The sequence below is a fragment of the Sciurus vulgaris genome (genome assembly GCF_902686455.1).
Source record: "Sciurus vulgaris genome assembly, chromosome: 13".
Taxonomy (NCBI): domain Eukaryota; kingdom Metazoa; phylum Chordata; class Mammalia; order Rodentia; family Sciuridae; genus Sciurus; species Sciurus vulgaris.
The window spans coordinates 14,941,017-14,961,600 of record NC_136474.1 but is presented as its reverse complement, the minus strand read 5'-3'; the positions used below and the strand labels follow the sequence as shown (position 1 = coordinate 14,961,600).

General features: G+C 38.6%; 1 protein-coding gene across 2 annotated transcripts in view; it reads right to left on the bottom strand.

Moving 5' to 3' along the window:
- CEP192 (centrosomal protein 192) overlaps positions 1 to 20,584 on the bottom strand; it is an 83,675-nt gene that overhangs the window by 54,106 nt on the left and 8,985 nt on the right. The window contains exons 7-12 of one of the 2 annotated variants that reach the window (XM_079108817.1): positions 16,351 to 16,711; positions 15,630 to 15,773; positions 11,865 to 11,929; positions 10,773 to 10,982; positions 8,079 to 8,205; positions 7,031 to 7,161 (exon numbers count right to left, since the gene is read on the bottom strand). In XM_079108817.1, the coding sequence (XP_078964943.1) occupies positions 7,031 to 7,161; positions 8,079 to 8,205; positions 10,773 to 10,982; positions 11,865 to 11,929; positions 15,630 to 15,773; positions 16,351 to 16,711 (1,038 nt within the window). The remainder of the gene's footprint in view (positions 1 to 7,030; positions 7,162 to 8,078; positions 8,206 to 10,772; positions 10,983 to 11,864; positions 11,930 to 15,629; positions 15,774 to 16,350; positions 16,712 to 20,584) is intronic. The other variant, XM_079108818.1, reaches the window with a different exon arrangement.

Below are 20,584 nucleotides of genomic sequence, written 5' to 3'. Positions count from 1 at the left end.
CAGAAAGCAGAAGACCAGAAAGTGTGAAACAGAAAAACAGACTAGAGAATAAATCAAACTGATAATTTTAAAAAACTGAGTACTATCTGGTGAGACTGACCAAGAAAAAGAGGCAAATAATCAGTATTATAAATTAAAAAGGAGACAAAGTTTAAGAACCAAAGATAATAAATGATCACAAGAGAATATTATGGTTAGTATTATAGCAGTAAATTTTCAAATTTATATGAAAGATTACAATCCCCAGAAAATTACAATTTAATAAATATGACAAGAAAAATTTAAATATCAGCTATTCGGAGGAAGGCTGTAATTCCAGCTGCTCCATGGCTTGGGGTCAAGCAGCAGGAGTGCTACTTCTTAGAAACATAAGACACATACCACCCAACAAACTCCCAAAGCCCTGATTATACAGCTGAGCCCCTACCCCTGGAATTCCCCTCGTATAAGTCTGCAGCAGCCCTACCCTAGGAGTGCGCTGATCTGGTTTGTCCACACAAAATTTCAATGGAGAGTACTTCCCATTGCATCCTACCTTACACTGGTGAGAAGGGAAGGAGAGAGCTATTTTGATGACCTTCAATTTTAGATCACTCCAGCTAGACATTCAGTGCTGGGAATCTACTCGCACACTACTAGTTCACAGGGCACAGATCCGTGCTGCTGAACTAAACCCAGTCAAGATGGTTAACTTGCTCCAAACACAAATTAACCATATGCAAAAGTCAGTGATACTAAAATATAAAGAAGAGACAAAACCCCCAACCTAACAACCAGACCAAGTAGGAAGAGCTGGTGTGTGTGTGGGGGGTGGGGGGGGGGGACAGGTAGTGGGGATGGAAGAGGTTCAAGTCCCACTCAGATATCCCCAGCAAAAACGAGAGAATTAACACAAAGCCTATGGACACACCTTCAAGGGGTCTCAATCTGGATCACTCTAGGACACAGTGGAAAGAGAAGGCTGTGCCCAAAAAAAGCCAACACTTAAGAGTGGAAAAGAAATACATCCAAAATGATGCATAAAACCCAACATAGGAATATAAGACATAGGAAAAAAACAAGACAACATGATGCCTGCTGAAGTTCATAATTCACCAGCAAATGACTTCCAAGATCCCAAAGTGAATGAAATACCAGATAAAGAATTTGAAAGAATGATTATAAACTTGACCAAGAATTCTAACAGAACAGAGAAAAATAGATAAATTAAGGAAGTCAGTACAGGATATGAATGAGAAATTCAATAAGGAGATAAGAGATATTGAAAAAGTACCAAACAAATCTTAGAAATAAAAGATACCACACAGGACCTCAGAGCTGGAAAACAGTGTGACTGGACTTGAATATCCAGAGTATTAAAGAAATACTGTACTCATTTCATTAAGAATATAAGCACCCACGTCCAGAATATACAAGAACTGTGGAACAACACTGAGAGACCAAATTTAAGAATCATTAGAAATGGAGAGGGTTGTGAAATACAGGTTAATGGAATGGATAACCTCGTCAGGAAAATAACAGAAAAATTTCTACCCTTGATAATGAGATGAATATCCAAATAGAGGATGCACTCAGAACCCCAAAGAGAAAAAAATAGAAACTTTTCATAACAGATTATGATTAAAATGTCCAACATACAGAACAAAGAATTTTAAGTCTCAAGAGAGGGGTTTGGGCTGTAGCTCAGTGGTAGAGGGCTTGCCTAGCATGTGTGGGGCACAGGGTTCAGTCCTCAGCACCACAAAAAATAAATAATTAGTTATTTTTTAAAAAAAGGCCTCTAGAGAAAAATGTCAGGCCACATTTAGAGGCAAGCCAATTAGAACTACTTGAAATTTCCTAGTGTAAAATTCTAAAATCCAGAAGGGATTGGAATGATGCATTCCAAGTCCTGAAAGAAAATAACTTTCAACTAAGAGTGCTATATCCTGCAAAACTATCCTTTGGAATCAAATAAAAAAATTAAAAACTTCCAAGATAAGCAGAAACTAGAAGAAAGTCATGACTACTAAGTTGGCACTACAGAAAATACTTAAATACTTTACAGAAGAAATAAAAAAATAAATCCCAGAGCTCATAAATAGACAAATTGCATTTGAAGAGCAGCTAAGGAAATGAGAAATAGGAACAAATTAAACATTAGAAATAAATCAAAACTGTAGGAATTAATGAACATCTCTATATAACATTGAACAGAAGTGGTCTCAACTCTCCAATTAAATAACAAAAGCTGGCAAAATGGATTAATAAACAAGACCCAATTATATGTTGTTAGCAAGAGACTCAACTTACAGGCAAGACAGCCAAAAGCTGAAAGTGAAAGGATGGAAGTTAATATACCATGCAAATGGAGCCTGAAAACAAGTAGGAGAAGCTGCTCTCATATCTGACAAAGCAGACATTCAACCCAAAATCAGCAGAGACAAAGAAGGTGACTTCATACTGCTAAAGGGAACAATCCAACAGGAAGACAATGATAGCAAATATATACGCCCCAAACATCAGTGTACCTAATTACATAAAACAGATATTACTTGAATTAAAGACTCGGCCAGACCCCATTACAATAATACTGGGTGATTTTGACACACCTCTCTCACCAAAAGATAGATTATCCAGATGTAAACTCAGTATAGACTCTTTAGATGTAAAATATATTATAAATCAAATAGACTTAATAGACATCTACAGAATATTTCATCCAACACCACTTTCTTAACTGTTTATGGAAACTTCTCCAAAACAGACCACATTTCAGGCCACAAAAGCAACTCTTAGAAAACAGGAGGGAAAAAAAAAGATATAATTCTTTGCATCTTAGTTGATCATAATGGAATACAATTAGAAATCAACACCAAAAAACCCTACGGAAACTATGTAAACACAGGGAGATTAAACAATACACTACTGAATGATGAATGGGTGATAAAAGAAATCAAGGGAGAAATTTAAAAATTCTTAGAATCAAATAAGAGTGATACACCATATCAGAACCTCTGGGACACTATGAAGGTGGTTCTAAGAGGAAAGTTTATAGGTATGAGTGCCTACATAATAAAATCAGAAATATCCCAAATAAACAACCTAATGATAAATCTCAAGGCCCTTGGAAAACAAGAGTAAACCAATTCCAAAATCAGTAGAAGGAAGGAAATAATTAAGATCAGAACCAATATCAGTGAAAGTGAGAATAAAAAAATACAAAGGATCCAATGGAATGAAGTTGGTTCTTTGAAATGATAAACAAGCTGGATAAGCCCTTAGACAAACCAAAAGAAAAAGAAAGACCCAAATTAATAAAATTAGAGATGAAAAGGAGAAATCACCACAAACATCACAAAAATCCAGATGATCATTAGGGAGTATCGTGAAAACTTATAGTCCAATAACCTGGAAAGCCTAAAAAAATATATACATTTCTAAACACAAGTGACCTGCCAAAATTGAATCCAAAAGGCACAGAAAACCTAAAGAGACCAACCAATAACTAGCAATGAGATGGAAGAATTAATAAAAAGCCTTCCAAAAAAGAAAAGCCTAGAACCAAATGGATTCTCCATTGAATTCTACCAGACCTTTAAAGAACTAATGCCAATGCTCCTCAAATTATTCCATGAAACAGGGATAGGACACTTCCAAATTCATTCTGAGAAACCAATATCAACCTCATTAAAAAAAAAAAAAATGATATGGACCCATTAAGAAAACTTTAAACCAATATTCCTGACAAACTCATATGCAAATATTCTTAATAAAATATTAGCAAATTGAATTCAAATAAATATTAATAAGATTGTACATCATTACCAAGTTGTTTTTATCCTAGGGATACAAGGATCCAAAAAGAAAGTTATAAACAAATTCAGCAAAGTACTAGGTTCAAAAGCAACATATAAAATCAATAGCTGGAAAGGAAAAATACTAGAATGAGACAAACATGATCACCTTATGGACATGTATGATTACACAAATGGTGTGACTACTTCATTTACAACCACATAAAAAATAAACAAAATAAAGATACTGTGTCCATCTACAACTATAAAACGTATTTAAAACAATGGATCAAAGATCTAGGAATCAGACCAGAATCTATGCAACTCCTAGAAAATGTAGAGTCAACACTCCCATAGACACATGCGAAGACTTTCTCAACAGGATCCCTAAAGCTCAGGAAATAATGCCAAGAATATTTAATAAATAGGATGGTATCCAATTCAAAACTTTCTGAACAGCAAAGGATACAATTAAGAAAGTGAAAAGAGAACCTACAGAATGGGAGAAAATCACTGCTATCTACTCTTCTGTCAGAGGATTAATATCCAGGATATATAAAGAGTTCAAAAAACTTAGCACCAAAAAAACAAAATAAAAACCAACCCAATTAACAATAACAAAAGAGCAAATGAACTAAACAGACCCTTCTCAAAATAAGAAATATGAAAGGCCAACAATATATTTTAAAAATGTTCAACATCATCAGTAATCAGGGAAATACAAATCAAAACTACACCCAGATTTCCTCACTCCAGTCAGAATGGTACCCATCAAGAATACAAATAATAGTGCTGGAGAGAATTTAAAGAAAAAGGAACACTTTTACACTGTTGGTAGGATTGTAAATTAGAACAATCACTATGGAAATCACTATGGAGGCTTCATAAAAGACTAGGCATGGAACTACCATACGACCGAGCTATACCACCCCTCCCTAAAGAATCAAAGTCAGCATGCTATAGTGATACATGTGCACCCATGTTTACAGCAGCAAAATTCACAATAGTGAAACTATGGAACCAGCCTAGGTGTTCATCAATGGATGAAAGGATAAAACATGTGTTATATATACACAGTGAGTTTCACTGGGCCATAAAGAAGAATGAAATTATGCCATCTGCAGGAAAATGAATGGAACTTGATAATATTGTGTTAAGGACAATAAGCCAAACTCAGAAAGTCAAGGGTCATATTTTCTCTCATCTGAGTAAGCTAAAGAGGAAAAGGACTAGAAAGGAGGGTGTGATGAATCTTATGAAAACGAAGGGAGAGCAGTAGAGCAATGAAAGTCTCTAGGGAGAGGGAGGAGGGAGGGAAAGGGAAAAGGCTGGGGAATGACACTGGCCCATTCGCTGGTGCACGTATGAATACGTAACAATGAATTCCACCATTATCTACAACTACTGCACCAATTAAAAATAGGGGAGTCAATAAGTAAATTTGCTGGATATAATGTGAGTATATTAAAAAAAGAAAACAAGAAACTATATTTTGAATAGTCACAACAAAGTTAAGAAAAATACTAAAATGTATCAACAATTTAGGAAGAAATCTAACAAGAAATAAAAAAATCTGCATGAAGAATTATAAAATACAGACAGATTAAAACAAATAAATTGGGCTGGGGTTGTGGCTCAGTGATAGAATGTTTGTCTGGCATGTATGAAGCCCTGGGTTTGATCCTCAGCACAGCAAATGAATAAATAAATTAATTAAATATAGGTCCATCAACAACTAAAAATTTTAATAAAATAAATTTAAGACTCTATCCACTTTATGGGTTAGAAGATTCAGTATTATAAAGATGTTGATTTTACTTTTCTATAGATTAAATGTAATCCCAACAACAGTTCAACAGGGTTGCTGGTGGATTAGTTAGCTGGTGTGTGGAAGCTGACAATCTGATATTAAAATCATGTATGAAAATGTAAAGGATTTAGTCTATAGATACCAAAATTCCTTATAAAGCAACAATTTTTTCCAACATCATCACAACACTAGGTAGACAAGGAGGCCAAAGAAACAACAGAGAATATAGACATAGGTCCACGACTTTATGGATATCTGATTTATGATCAGATAAAAGCATGATCTCATCAATAAATAAAGATAACATTAAATGAAAAGGCAAGTCCAGGACAGGGCGGAGATATGTGAAACACTCGCAACTGGCAAAAGGCCAGAACATGTAAAGAATTTCTACATCAACAGGACAAACAATCCAGTACAAAAATAATCACAAGACTTGAACAGGGACTTCATCAAAAAAAAAGCCTGTTTGAAAACAAAAGGCCAGTAAATGCACAGTACTCAATTTCATCAGCCATCAGAGAAACGCACACCTACAAAGTATTGTAAGGATGTGTAAAAACAGGAAACATCAAACACTACTGGAAGAAATCTACACTGGTATAAGCATTCCAGAAAAAAATGAAGGAACACAAACCCTACAAGCTATTAGTTCCACTCAGTGAACACCTCATAAGTGTGCACACTGCCAGCAAGACACAGGCACCAGGCTGTTCACAGAGCATTATCTTATAATTGCCCAACACAGAAAATACAGTGAATGAATGTCAACTGTAGGATAGATATGTACATTGCAAGTATTCATAAAACAGAATATAAGGGCTTCACTACCTGATGAGCATAAGATGAAGCAAAAACAGTCAAACAAAAGGAATACACACTCCATGGCTTCTTTCATATACAGTTCAAAGCAAACAAAGATAATGCAGCACCAGAGTCAGGGCAGTGAAGAGCAGTGTTCAAGATGGGAAAGATGTTTTCTGGGCTTTCAGCAATGATCTCCTTCTTTTTTTTTTTACTTTATTATTATTTTAAGTTAGAAATAAAAGCTTATTTTGCCTCCTGGTTCCGAATGTGGAAGGTCAGGGGGCTGCACTGGGTGATGGCCTTCTTGCTGGTACAGTCCTGAGGTGACCCAGGACATCACGTGGCAAGACACAGGGAGTATGTGTGTATGTGTCTCTCAATGTTTTCTTCTTGACCTGGGGTATATGCGGTGCACAAGCTGTGATCGTTAATTCACTGTATATTTGCTTTATAAAGTTTTTCACATGTACATTATAAATTAATGGAAAAAATTAAAATAAAAGGACACTTGTTATAAAATTGAAGCCAGGAAAATAAAAACACAGGTGAAATTGCATATGTTTTTCTCAGGAAACCTTATCTGAGACCTGTAACAAGGTAAGCTTAGCTTTCCTTCAGGAAGGGTATGAGCTACTACCTCTGTTTTTCCTTTGTTGGTTGTTAATGTCACATCATGTTCATCCACTAGAGAAATGCCCTCCAGTGCTTCAACCTGAAGGGTAACTGATCCTTCACTTGGCTGTGTCTGGGATTGTTCATCTAAATCTCCTGCAGGAAACAAATGATACTTGACTTACAATATGCATTATCTCACAGAACAGTCTGGGATACGAATTAGTCAAAATGATTAATTGTCAAGGAATAAACTTCATATCCCTAACACAAGTTCTCCTTACTAAAACAGCAACTGTATAGCCACCTGGACAAAGAACAAACTTTGAAGAAGACTGGATTTTAATTTCTCCCTTGCAAACACTCATTTAATTTCTGTGTTTATAGTGCTCAACACTCTCAGTTGCATGCTACATGTCCAGTCAATATATTTTTAATAAATTAATGAAACAAAAACATTCATTTAATATTTTTTAACTTTAAACATTTCACACTGATTCAAAAGCAAGTACTTCTTAAGAGTAATAGGAAATGAACCAACTATACACACACAGGCCTTTTAACCAAACACACCTATAGGAATACAGGCTCTTTAAGGAATGGAGCAGATCTCATACAATGTCATATAATACGCAGCAAAATATATTGTATGGGGGAAAGGGAGTGACTCAATAATTGTAAGTTCAAGAAAATTTGATTTAAAATATTTATCACGGATACTTTTCAGAGATAGTTGTCATATTTAGACTACCACAGTCTCAACTTCAAAACACCATTAAAAGTTCACTGAAATAACATAATATCTTTTATTCATTAACATGGTAAGTTTATAGGTGAAAGTTAACCCATCCATTTAAAATTATTTCATTTAATGTGGTTTTTTTCAAAAAGGATTTGGGTGAATTTGGGCTAACTTGTGTCTACATTAGATTGAGTAGGAAATATGGGGCTAGATATGAATCAACTACAATCAGTAAGGAAAAATTAGGAAGCAGTAACCATGTTTTCACTCGTAAAAAACACCACACAGTTACTAAGTTGCAAGTTAAAGTCTTTTGTTCACTTCATCCCACCTGAAGAAAGACCGGGGTTAGGATGAGCCGCTCCTTTCTCCAGATCCCTTCTTGCCACATCGGATTGCCTTATTAAAGCAACAGGCTCCCTCTTCTCCGGGGAGCTAATAAAATAACCAAATGATGGCTACAAAATAATTAGACATGAATTAATTTTCCTTAATTTTCAACTGCTTGGGTAAATTCTGAACTATTTTATTTAATCCTGGTAACACAGTTAAATGACTTTGACAAAACTGTTCTTCCCTCTTAATCTCAAATAATTATAGAGGTGAACTTTAAAAGTCCAGATAAAGCCTTTTATTACCTCATACCAGCTAGCGTTTAGACATTAGCACCAATATAAGCTAACCTTACTAAAAAATCCAGATTAAAACAACACAGAAATGAAACTATTCCTTCAATAATTGTCGTCAGCAGTCACTATGTGTCGGGCGCTATTCCAATCATCAGAGACAGATCAAAGACGGAAGAAAGATAAAAATTCCTGCCTCCTAGAACTTACAGTATGGGGCATTTTATTTTATACAATAAATATACCCTCAAAAATATGCATGAAGATGCATGAATATTCCTGCTGACTTGCATGAGAGCTTCAGAAAGATCTACATTCAAAGAGCTGGTTCAAGGTCACAGAATTCCCACTCTTCTCTCCAATGCTATTTTCGCATGATAGATCTAAAATGAGAATTCATTAAGACACTCGGTTTCTGATTGGTCTTCACTTAGGAATTTCTTCCCTTGATCCAGTAACTTAAGTGCACATAAAATTTCATAACTAATAAAAATTCTGAAAAATAGATATATATTTTCCATAATCCAGTGCTCTGTTCACCTGTTTAAAAAGAAATTCAGTTCTTCATCAACTTCTCCCATAAGCTCAAAAATCCCAATCAATCCAGGCAGAAAAATCTACCTCTTACATATTATTTTCCTTCAAAACTCACTGCACAGACAAGATAGGACTGTGGTACAATTTCAAATTTGAGTTCTGTTAACTGTGATTTCTAGCACTACATCCATTATTTCTAAATCATACTCAGTCATGGTTTGGGTTTGGAAAGTCCCTCGCAGGTCAAGGCATTAAAGGTTTAGTCACCAGCCTTTAGGAGGCAGAGCCAGTGAAGGAAGTCAGGTCACTGGGACAGGCCCTTGACAGAGACACTGGGATCCTGACCACGCCTGATTTCTTTGCTTCTGGACTGCCCTGAGGTGAGCAGTTTCCCCTGCCCTGACACACTGTGATGCCACAGGGCCCCAAGCAACAGGGCCAAACCACCATGGGCTGAAACTGCTGAAACCATGAGCCAAAAATAAAACTTTGCTTCTAAATAAACTGGTTATCTCAAGTTCTGTCACAGTGACAGAAAGCGAATACATACTCTTCATGAAATTCAATTTTAACACAAACACTCTCCAATTATCCTAATTCCCTATATGGAGTTTATGAACAAGTCTTTTGACTTCACCCTCAGAACAAATCTTGAGTCCTTACACTTTGTAGGTTTCTGCACATCATCCTATCCCCAGTCTTCATCACCTTTCTTCCCGCTTTCTAAGCCTCTGCCTGCTTCTGTCCTCTGTGCTCCTCTGACTTTCCCCACCCAGGGCCCTGAAAAAGATGGTGGCATCTTGTTGCACCTGGAGGCGGGTCCAGGCACCTGAGTCCAGGCATCATGACAGAGTTGCTCCCTGCCTCCCAGCACTTCCTGCTAGTTAGTGCGAGACACAGCCCACTCCTCCAGGGCTGCTGGGCCTCCTACCTGACCATCACACCAGCACTGGCCCCTCACAGGAGCTCAGCTGCCTTCACTGTTCCACTCCTGTTCCCACCTCGGGCCCCACGTAGCTGGTCTCCCTTTGTTGGGAACACTGGGTCTCCAGGTCTCTAAGCAGCTGCCTCTTTCACATCCTCTGGATGCCAGCTCACTGTCGTCCCCTCAGACGCCTCCTGAACAGCACAGGTGAAGGGCCGCCTTCTCCCCACTTACTCTTTGCAACAATAATCACTTACATTTAAAATTGTTTACATGTATTCCTTTTTATTAAATCAAAATACTTCTGCATTTGAAGTATCTTTTTAGACAGGTTTAAGAGTGGATCTTAGAATGTCTTCCTGCCTGTTAACCACAAAGTGGTGGTGTCAAATACCAAGCACGGTGCTAAATGCTTTACATGCACGGCAAGCACACTTACATCTGTAAAGCACAGTCAGACTTTACAACTGCAGTCGGCTCTGAATGACTAAAAAGCTGTTTTCACCACCACTCTACCACACGCCTATTCTGCCTCGGCTTTAAAGTCACCATTCTAACACTCAAACTACAAAATATGGTTTGTCCCCACCAAACGCATGTTCAGGCATCGTCGCAATGTAGGGGCTTTGAGGTGGTGGGTTCTCTCAGAGGCCTCTGGGTACTGAGGGGTCTGCCCTCAGGAGGGACTAATGTAGCTCCTACAGTGTAGGCAGCCGCTGCAAAGAGAGTTTAACGCCCCTTTCCGATGGTCTGCTTTTCCACCATAAGCTGCTGCTACACCAAGCCTTCACCAGAGGCTAACCAGCTGGAGCCTCCCAGATGTGGACTTCCCAGACTCCAGAACTGTGAGCAAAGCACAGTTTTCCTTACACTTCATCCAGGCTTAGGTGATGTGATAAAGTGACACTGGGGCGCTTGCAGCATGTTTTGTACTTACTCTTTTCACACTATTTCCACCACCAAGGCAACCCAGAGCTTCAGATCTCTGAGCAAAGAACTCTCCTAATGACAGACGTATATAGCTGGCATCATCTCTGCCCAGATCTGAGGTGCTAAGTGATTTCCTCAACAGATTATGATTAACTGTAGCAGCCCAGGATGTGTCCACCAGTGCAGCTGATGTATTCTGAGAATCTATGTTCTCTTCCTAGGAAGAAAGAAATTGTTTTCATTCTATTCCCCAGCAAGCCTTCTTTCTGTTCTTTTAATATGTGAAACTAAATTAAAAAAAAAAAAAAATTAACTATGAAAACTTAAAAATAAATTTTTTAAAAAATTAGGGAAAAAAATTAAATTCAAGTATAAACAGTTACTAAAGTTAATGAAGTCCAAAAATAAGAGAAACTCTTTTTTGGGGGGCGGCGGTGTGGTATCAGGGATTGAACTTAGGGGCACTCAATCTCTGAGTCATATCCCTAGTCCTATTTATATTTTGTTTAGAGATAGGGTCTCACTGAGTTACCCAGTGCTTCACTGTTGCTGAGGCTGGCTTTGAACTTGCCATCCTCCTGACTCAGCCTCCTGATTCACTGTGATTTCAGGTGTGCGCCACCTCACCCAGTGAGAAACTAATTTTTTAATGCTCCAGTTAAAATGTGCATTGTCTTAATATATTGCTTAATCAAACACTAATCATAATGAGTAAAAATTTTTAAAAAGCATACATCTTCACTAAAAAAACAAACAAAAAAAACAAGATTAAAAAGTACAGAAATATCCATGAAGGCATTTAAAGCAATAAGTGAATTAAAGGCATATTTTATTTATTAATCTTGTTCTGGTACTGGGGATTGAACACAGTGCCTCATGAATGCAAGGCACACACTGTACCACTAAGCTGCACTCCTGGGTCAAAGATTTATTTTGGTATGTCAGAGTTCTTCAATTAATAATTTAGAAGGAAAAAGCAGAAGTTGTCCTCACATAAGAAAAATAAATAATTCTATACTAATCTTTCAATAAATGAACATTTTGCCTATATAAATGCAAGAAAAAATTTAAACTTTTGTTTTCATAAGTAATTACAAACCTGTATAAATTGATGCTCTTTATTAAATTCTTCCTCATCTTGTGCAATCAAATTCAATGCTTCAGCTTAAAAAAAGAAGTTTATATAATTACAAGTTTATATAATTACATTATGCTAGCAGAACAGTGAAACTAGCTAGTTAGGAAAATAAAGTACTGAAGAAACACAATTTTTACAAGTATGTGAAAGTTTCCATTCACAAAAGTTATGCATTTGTATCTGCAAGTATGTAAATCTGTGGTTGTCAAACTTTGGCTAATGAACACAACACTACTATGATTATTCACTTACTAATTAGACCTACTTTGCTCAAAGGGGCTTTACAATGCAATTTTTAAAAGATTCCAATTAAGCCAGGCATGTTGGTACACTCCTACAGTCCCAGCTACTTGGAGATTGAGACAGGAGGAATGCTTGAGCCCAGGAGTTTGTGGCCAACCTGGGCAACATCCTACCCACAAAAAAGAGTTTACACATGCCTGTAATCCCAATGGCTCAGGAGGCTGAGGCAGAAGGATCACATATACGAAGCCGGTCTCATCAACTCTGCAAGACCCTGTCTCAAAATAAAAAATAGAAAGGCTCGGGATGTGGCTCAATGGTTAAGTGCCCTGTGTTCAAACAAGATACAAAACCAAAAAAAACCCCAGAAAGTTTACAATTAATTTTAGTTTTGAAGAATTTAGCACCCCTGAGTTTAGGTACTCACTACTCATGAATATACACAGAATTTCATCTACTACCATCAGACTGACAAACCTCTCTATAAACTAGTCACAAAGATATCCAGGTAGGGTGTCAAAGCACTTGTGTGCCAAGGAACACACCAGTTTTATAAAGTCCTACATCCCAGGAAACCTCAGGGACAGTGGACCCCTAATGTTCACCCTCAAAGTCCCCAAAGTGCATCTCTGCTCCATGGTAAAATGAATGTCAGCCCACTTGCACAGGTGATCTCCACACCAAAAGTTACCAACTCAAATGCCTCAGAAAATGGGGGCCAATGAGCAAAGAAGGCCGGGAAGTATGTAATCCTGCTTAACGCACGTGAACCAGAAACCATTTTAAACACACCGCCAACTCAGCGCGGGTCAGGCTCTAGGCTCCTGTCTACAGTCCACTCTGGGCCTCTGCCTGGCACTGCAGGGTTGTGCAGAAAGGAGCAGACTGGTCTGTGGAGCAGACAGCATCAACTGGACTTCCACGGGGCCCAATTGCACCTGACCCAGTTGCTAGTACTGGGAATGCGGAATAAGTGTGTGAGGCTGGGGTATTCATTTCCTTAGCTCTTTCACTGTTAGGCCCTATGCCTGGCCACTCCACCCAAGACTACCTTCTACAGAAACTCTACAAGGCTCTCATAACTGCTCTCTCCCTTTGCCTTCAGAGGCCTAGAGATGGTAATAGCTTCCGGCTGCTATAATCCCGGGGACTTCACTTCCTGTGTTGGATTTGATTAACACCGACCATTCCTTAATAAGTAATGTCTTTGTTGAAGTCTCTTCTATTTCCAAGTTTCTACTGGCCTTAAATAATATATTTTCCTATGTAAAATATGAAAAAAATACACAACAATGAATCTCATCATCTACAAGATTGGGATCCTAATTAAAATAAGATATATTCCATACTTGTACAAATATATCAAAATAGATTCTACTGTCACGTATAACTAAAAATAACCAATTAAAAAAACAATATTCCCTGTAAACCAGAGGGAAATCATGTTTTCCAAAGTACTAGTCTTACCCTTAGTAAACAGACGGGAATTCTACTCTGGGGGTCTCAAACCTGGGAGGAGACAACAATGCACCTGTACGGACAGCATTACCCATGAGAGGAATAATATCCTATACAATTACCATGATTTTTTAAAATGGATATACGTACCTTAGTGAGCCACAAAATAAAATAAGATTTGGAAACATCATGAAGTTCATTAATTAAAAAAAACAACGAAAAGAAGGGGGCACAGTGAAGTCACAAGAACAGTCCAGTCATGGCCTCAGTGAGAGAGAGCCTCCACTCCCCGGCGGCCATCAGGGATTAACTGGATGCACACTGCCCTTCTGGGAACCTGGACCATATTAGGAGTCTATGCCTCCAGTTGGGAAAAGCAGAGTGTCAAATGACACGGGGTCCTCACTGAAGGAACAGTGCCCGTTGCCACAGCAGCTTAGGCACAGCCACTGCTCACACAAACGCATTCTTTACCCAAGGGCATTCGAGCCATGACACAAGACGCCAAAGTTACATGCAAAACAGCACAATCCACATAAAAATGTCCCATAAGAGTCCTGTGGACCTAAGACTCAAATAATCTAAACCCATGGTCATTCAAGTGAGAGTTCAGCCACCCAACTCCAGCAGCCAAGATGGGGAGGAGGAAACAGTCCCTGAAAAGGTGACCCAGAAGAAAGTTCATTTACTTAAGGGCCACATGGTTTTTCCACCACTGGACAGACAGCTCAAAGACTTTTTTTCTTTGAACGGGAAGGGACTGTTCAGTGAAACCTCTGTGAGACTATTCTGTTATTTTAGTGCTCATCATCAGTCGCAGGTGTTAAGGAAGCAGAGCTTCATTTTCTTACAAGAATCCATGCCCACTCTTTGCCCTCTCATTAGCCACCTGAAGCCTTCACTGGCTAGACTTTAAAGCAGCCCCCGTGCTTCCCCCAAAGGCAGCAGTAACGTAGAAAATCGAGGCCATCAGAGAAAGGGAAGGCAGATGGGGGGCGGGAGGCTCCTGTCTCTTGGGTAAATCCTCAGAAGAGAATCCATAAGTTATCACATTTTATGAAGTTGAGCCCTGGATCCAACCTTTCTTGTTGAATATTGCCTTCTTTTACATTTAAGAAATGTCCCCCTCTTCCCGCATAAAGGCCTTGTCCCAACTCTACCACAAAATGATCTCTATGAAATCCTTTTGCTTACCCACTCATGCAAGCTATTCCTCCTCCAAACTTCAAAAGCATCTGGTTTGTGTCTGTTATGCTGCTGTGTTTTATATTTTAAATTGCCCTTCCTGGCTGACAGTTTCTCAAGGGCTGACAATGTACTATTTAACTGTATTGCTGCATCACTGGACATTTAGAAGCTTGGCATAGGCAGTAGTTAGAATAACCTGCTCCTCTGGTGCCTTTTGAGACCAAACTACCGAAAACAAGTCAGCTGTAGAGGCCACCGAGTGCCTGTCCTCACGTCAGCACTGAGAGCCACCTAGCACCAGGGGTCGCAGCGGAGTGATGCCTTCACAGGACAAGGCTTGACGGGCACCTGCAGACAAGACCCACGTATTTCCACCACTGGAGACGACACTGATCAACAACTGCTTCTCTTAAGGCTTCCATCCTCTGAGGTTTCATTTATCTTTTCTGTCATTTTCATCACTTCCACTGCGTTTCTTAAGTTTTAATCCAAAATGGACTGCCTTCGGTAACTGTGCATTTATCAGAACATTTCTTTTGCTCATAACAGAATTTTAAAAGTGACCGAGTAAGCCTGAAGTCCTTTTTGGCCCTACAACACCACAGGTCCTAAAAACAGAAGTAAGAGTGCTGGCCACTGTGCTTGCTGGAGAAGGTGGTGGAGACTGACTAGCTCAAGCCTTTATTCCCATAAAAGCCAGTGAAGTGCTTCCACAATACTGCTGTGTTTCAGAAGGGGGTCTAATGTGATATGGCTAACCAGCATACAGAGTGATCTCAGAACACCCCCAGAAACGACGACACTGGCACCATAAAAGGGGCTGTCAAATATACTTACCGCCAGATCTGAAGTCTTCATTCATCTCATCAGTTAGAGCAATATTTACATCCTGTTCGTTATTAAAAGATGTGTAATAGGCAAGGTCAGTGACCCACCTGCCCTCCTCATTTTGATAGATCACACTCTGTAGGAGATCCGGTTCTAAAAAACAAAATTCCACACAGCACGTGCAGCAACTGCAATGGTGAATCCATCTCAAGTAAGGCACCCAGCTGACTACTGTAGTCACAAGGGTGCTGACGTCTGCCTGACTGTCAGAAAGGGAACGCCCACCGCCCTCACAGGGCAGCCAGCCTACTCACAAGGGTCCACAGTGGGAAGTGAGGGTAAAGGAAAAGGCGATTAGGACCTCTACAGGCACACCTGCAGAAGAGCTCTGCTCCCAGATATTAATTCTGAGAAAAATCCTCTAATGTTAGCATATTTAAACACCTTTAAAATCCATCAAACATTTAAATACTTCATATGAAAGACTGGCAAGTGCCACAAAGAAACTTAACTTATTAAAAATGTGTAGGGTTAGGGTTGGGGTTGTGCTCAGTGGTAGAGCGCTTGCCTGGCACATGTGAGGCAATGGGTTTGATCCTCAGCACCACACAAAAACAAATAAATAAAATAAAGGTATCATGTCCATCTACAACTAAAAAAATATTTTTTTAAAATGTGTAAACATCTTACATGTTTAATTCTATTTAAAAAGATAAAGGAGTCCACTTACGTTCTTCATTCTTTTCAACTGACTCATAACATTCACAGGTTCTCCTGTCACAAGTTGGTGACCAAAGAATATCAGTGGAACTAATTCCGTTGTCACTCATGGGCTTCAAAGAGGCTATGCAAACATCTGTCTGAACAGACACGGTAGCAGTCTCTGTGTCTGAGCATCCATCCGTGTGCAACCCTGCTTCTGAATCTGATGCCTCCTGCTTATCTTGATGAGGAGCCTCTGTCCGCTGTGCCACCGAGTCAGTCAGATCAGAACCACTGTCACCAGCATTTGTGTCAGGAAAACACACAGGGGCAAGTTTCTCACTGGCAGTGCTGATGGTCTTCACCAGAACATCCTCCCTTGCACTTTCCTTCAAAAATCAGGGACAGAACAAAGTTTTATACAACTAATTTTAATATATTATAGGAAGAATTATACCTTAGATATAAAATTGTGTTATATGAAAGAACAGATTATACAGTATTCACTATATTCTAGACTATATATGAACCACCGTTAAGCAAGTTACCAAACCTAACTTTAAAAAGCAGCCATGGCGAAGTAAACATCAACAGATTTAGAAGCCAAAAGTGGATTCTTTTTGTTACATTACAAGACAATAAAACTGTAAATTTAACTTTCATAATAACCAATAAGTCTCGACAAGAGTGGTTAAGTCCTATATGACTGGTCTCATAAAATTAATATAAATAAAAGCCAATAAAAATACATGTTAATATCCTTTAATAGAACCAAAACATCAGATAACTATAAATGCCCCTGAGGAACCCAATAATAACTGTATCAGATATGGAAAATTAAGCCAGTGACTTAAAGTTATGCTCCCCGACGCACTTTCCCCAGATGGCATTTATTCTTCTCTATAGTTACAAGCATTGAAAAGAGGCTCAACTGTCTGCAATACTATTTTTAGATAGTCAGTTACCACCATGATCTTGAGTGCCAATCAAACCTGTAACAATAGTCCTTACTGTTATAACATGAGGTACAGTAACAAAAATAGCCTAATCAGCAAAGTTACATGTTAAAACAATAAAAATAGTAAAAATAATAAAAAATAAAAGAAAACATGTTGAGTCTAGAATAAGACAGGTTCAAATCTTAGTGCTACCATTTATTAATTCAGTGAATTTACATTATTATACAAAGTAAAGTTACATCTCTACCCTACATCAAAACAAATTCCAGATGACTTAAAGATTTAGACGTAAAAGTACAGGACAAAATACAAATGAACAGTTTTCTATTCACTCGCTGACAGCACTTTCTAACATAACATTCTAGTATCTTGAATGGTGTTTCCCCTAAAGATATATCCCAGAACCTGTAAATCCTGACCTTATTCTGAAAAAAAGTCCCTGCAATGTAATTAACCTAAGGATGTTGAGAGGAGATCCCCCTGAATTTATCACAGGCCTAAGTACAAAGACAAATGTTCTGATCAGAGAAATCAGAAAAAAACCTCAGATTCACAGAAGGCCAAGCAGACACAGGAAGAGTGAGGATGCTGCTCTAGGACAAGGAATGCCAAGAGCCACGGAGCTGGCGGGGCCAGGAGGACTCCGCTGGGCCCTCTGAAAGGAGCACTGCCCTGGTATCACCTCCATTTCAGACTTTTGGTCTCCAGAACTTTGAGGGGACACATATCCACTGTTTGACAGCAAAATTCGCAACCCTTGGGAACTAATACAAAAAGCCTAAAATGTATAAACATCACTGTTTTTCCATATCACAGGGCCCTTATAAAATCAAGAAAATATGAATTCCCTGGGAAGGAAAAACAACAATGACAAGGAAATGCCACTTAAAACTAGGTAACTATTTTTCATATACGACAACAGCAAAGTTTTTTTTTAAATATGGAAAACCAGCTTTCTCACCCATGAAACAAAATAATTCTGACTAGGTAATACAGTTGTGATTTCCAGTTTCTGGATCTGTAAGTAAGGAAAACAGAGGTCACCAGCAAAATGACAAATCAAGAGTTTGTATTAGTACAACACTAACAAGACGTGGTACTGGATCTGCAAGAGAAGTGAGATCACAGACAAGACTGCTGCCTCCAAAACTGGAACCTGACAGGCAGACAGAAACACACACGGCAGCTTCAAGTCTGAGCAGAAGCCCCCAGCAATGAAGAGCTGGGCAGGAACACCTGAACTGCAGCTGATCTCTGCAGGCTCATTGTGGACAAGCCTCGGAGGTTGTAAAAACTCCAAGGGGACCCTGTCACAGGGGGATCCCCACATTTTCAGAGTTTTACCTCTAGCAGCTCAACTAGGTTCTCACAGCAAATACTGGAGAAAAATCCCTCAGGCTTCAGCAAGAAGTGAAGAGGAACCATTTCTGTTTTCTTTTTTTTTCTTTCTTTTTTTAATATGCCAGAGCACTCTTCCTCTTAACACAGTTGGCCCTCAGGAAAACCAGTTAATCAGAACCTAACCTGCTATGGTTTAATCAGAGCCTAACTAACCTGGGAGAAGGGAAACACCCAACTCTACCTCCCTCTAGTCATCTTGTTCAGAATGAGGCAGAGGAAGATAATTGAGCATCACCTGTGAAATCCACAGCCCAAAGGTATAGGCTCTCTAAAACAAGAGACCTTATGTAGAATTATGGAACACTCCTGTCCCCAACACCTACAAACAGCAGCTCTTTTTGATACATCATGCCCAGCTACCAAGAAAAAAAACCTACAAGGCATACTAAAAGGCAAGAAACACAGTTTGAAGGGAAAGAAAACCAGAAGCAGATAAAACAGGATGATGGAATTACCACCAAAAATTTAAACAATTATGATTAATGTGCCAAGGGCTGCAATGGATAAAGTGGAGAGAATTTCCAAGTTGATCTCTACCTTCAGTGTAATCCCAATTTGGGGATGACAAGATGATTCTAACATTCACATGGAAAAGCAAAAAGAACCAGAATGGTCAACACAGTATTAAGGATAAGAATAAAATGTGAAGACTGACACTACCCAACTTCAGGACTCACTATAAAACCACAATAATAAAAGAGTGGTATAGGTCGAAGATCAGATCACACATCAATTCAACAGACCAGAGGGCCCAGAAGGAGACCCATGAAATATCACCAACTGACCTCTAACAAGTGAGCACAGACAATACAATGGAGCAAAATGCCTTTTCAACCTAAGTGTTCATCAAAAGATGAACAGATTTTTTTAAATGTGCATATAATGCAACACTACTTAGCCTTTAAAACAGGAAATTCTTTCATTTATGAAAACATGGATAAAACATGGGAGACAGTATGCTAAGTGAAGCCAGACACAGAAAAAATACACTGCATGATCTCACTTACATGTGGACTCTAACGAGCTCAAACTTATAAAAGCAAACAGTAGAGTGATGTACCAGGGGCAGGGAAACACGGCAAAAGGAGATGGTGTGGAGCCACTGGTCCAAGATGCAAGCTTTCAGTTAGACAAGAAGAATAAATTGTGAGATCTTGTATACAACAGAATAAGTATGTTCAATAATATGTATGATATTACTAACAATATTATATTGGTAAAAAGATAATATAACCTACATTTAAAAATAACCAAAAAAGTAAACTTCAAATGTTTCATCACAAAAAGGAAAAATGAGGTAATGGATATATTAACTAACTTAATTTCATCATCCCATATTATATACAGATATTAAGCTAGACACAATGGCACAAGCCAGTAATCCCAACTACTAGAGAGACTGAGACAGGAGGATCAAGTTCAAAGACAGCCTCAGCAACTTAGGCAAGACCCTGTTTCAGAGTAAAAATTTAAAAGAGCTGAGAGTGTAGCTCAATGCTACAGCACCCTTGGATTAATCCCCAGTACTGACAAAGCAAAATAAAACAAAAAAACATATATCAAAGCATCAGTGTCCCATAAATGGATACAATTACAAGTTGTCGATTAATATTTTCAGAACTTTTAAAATGAAAGTATATTTAAAAAAAAATATATACAAATGACACATAAGCACATGAAAAGATGCTCCTAAGGAAACGCAAATTAAAACAATGAGATACCATTACACACTTATTAGAATAGCCAAGCTCCCAAACACTGACACCACAAAATGCTGACGTGTGGAGCAACAGGAACTCTAATTCCCCGCTGGTGGGAGTGCAGCACCGAGAAGAGAGAAAGAGCAGTGGGGCCAGAAGGCACCGCACCTCCAGGACCATTAGTGTGAAAGAGACACAGAAG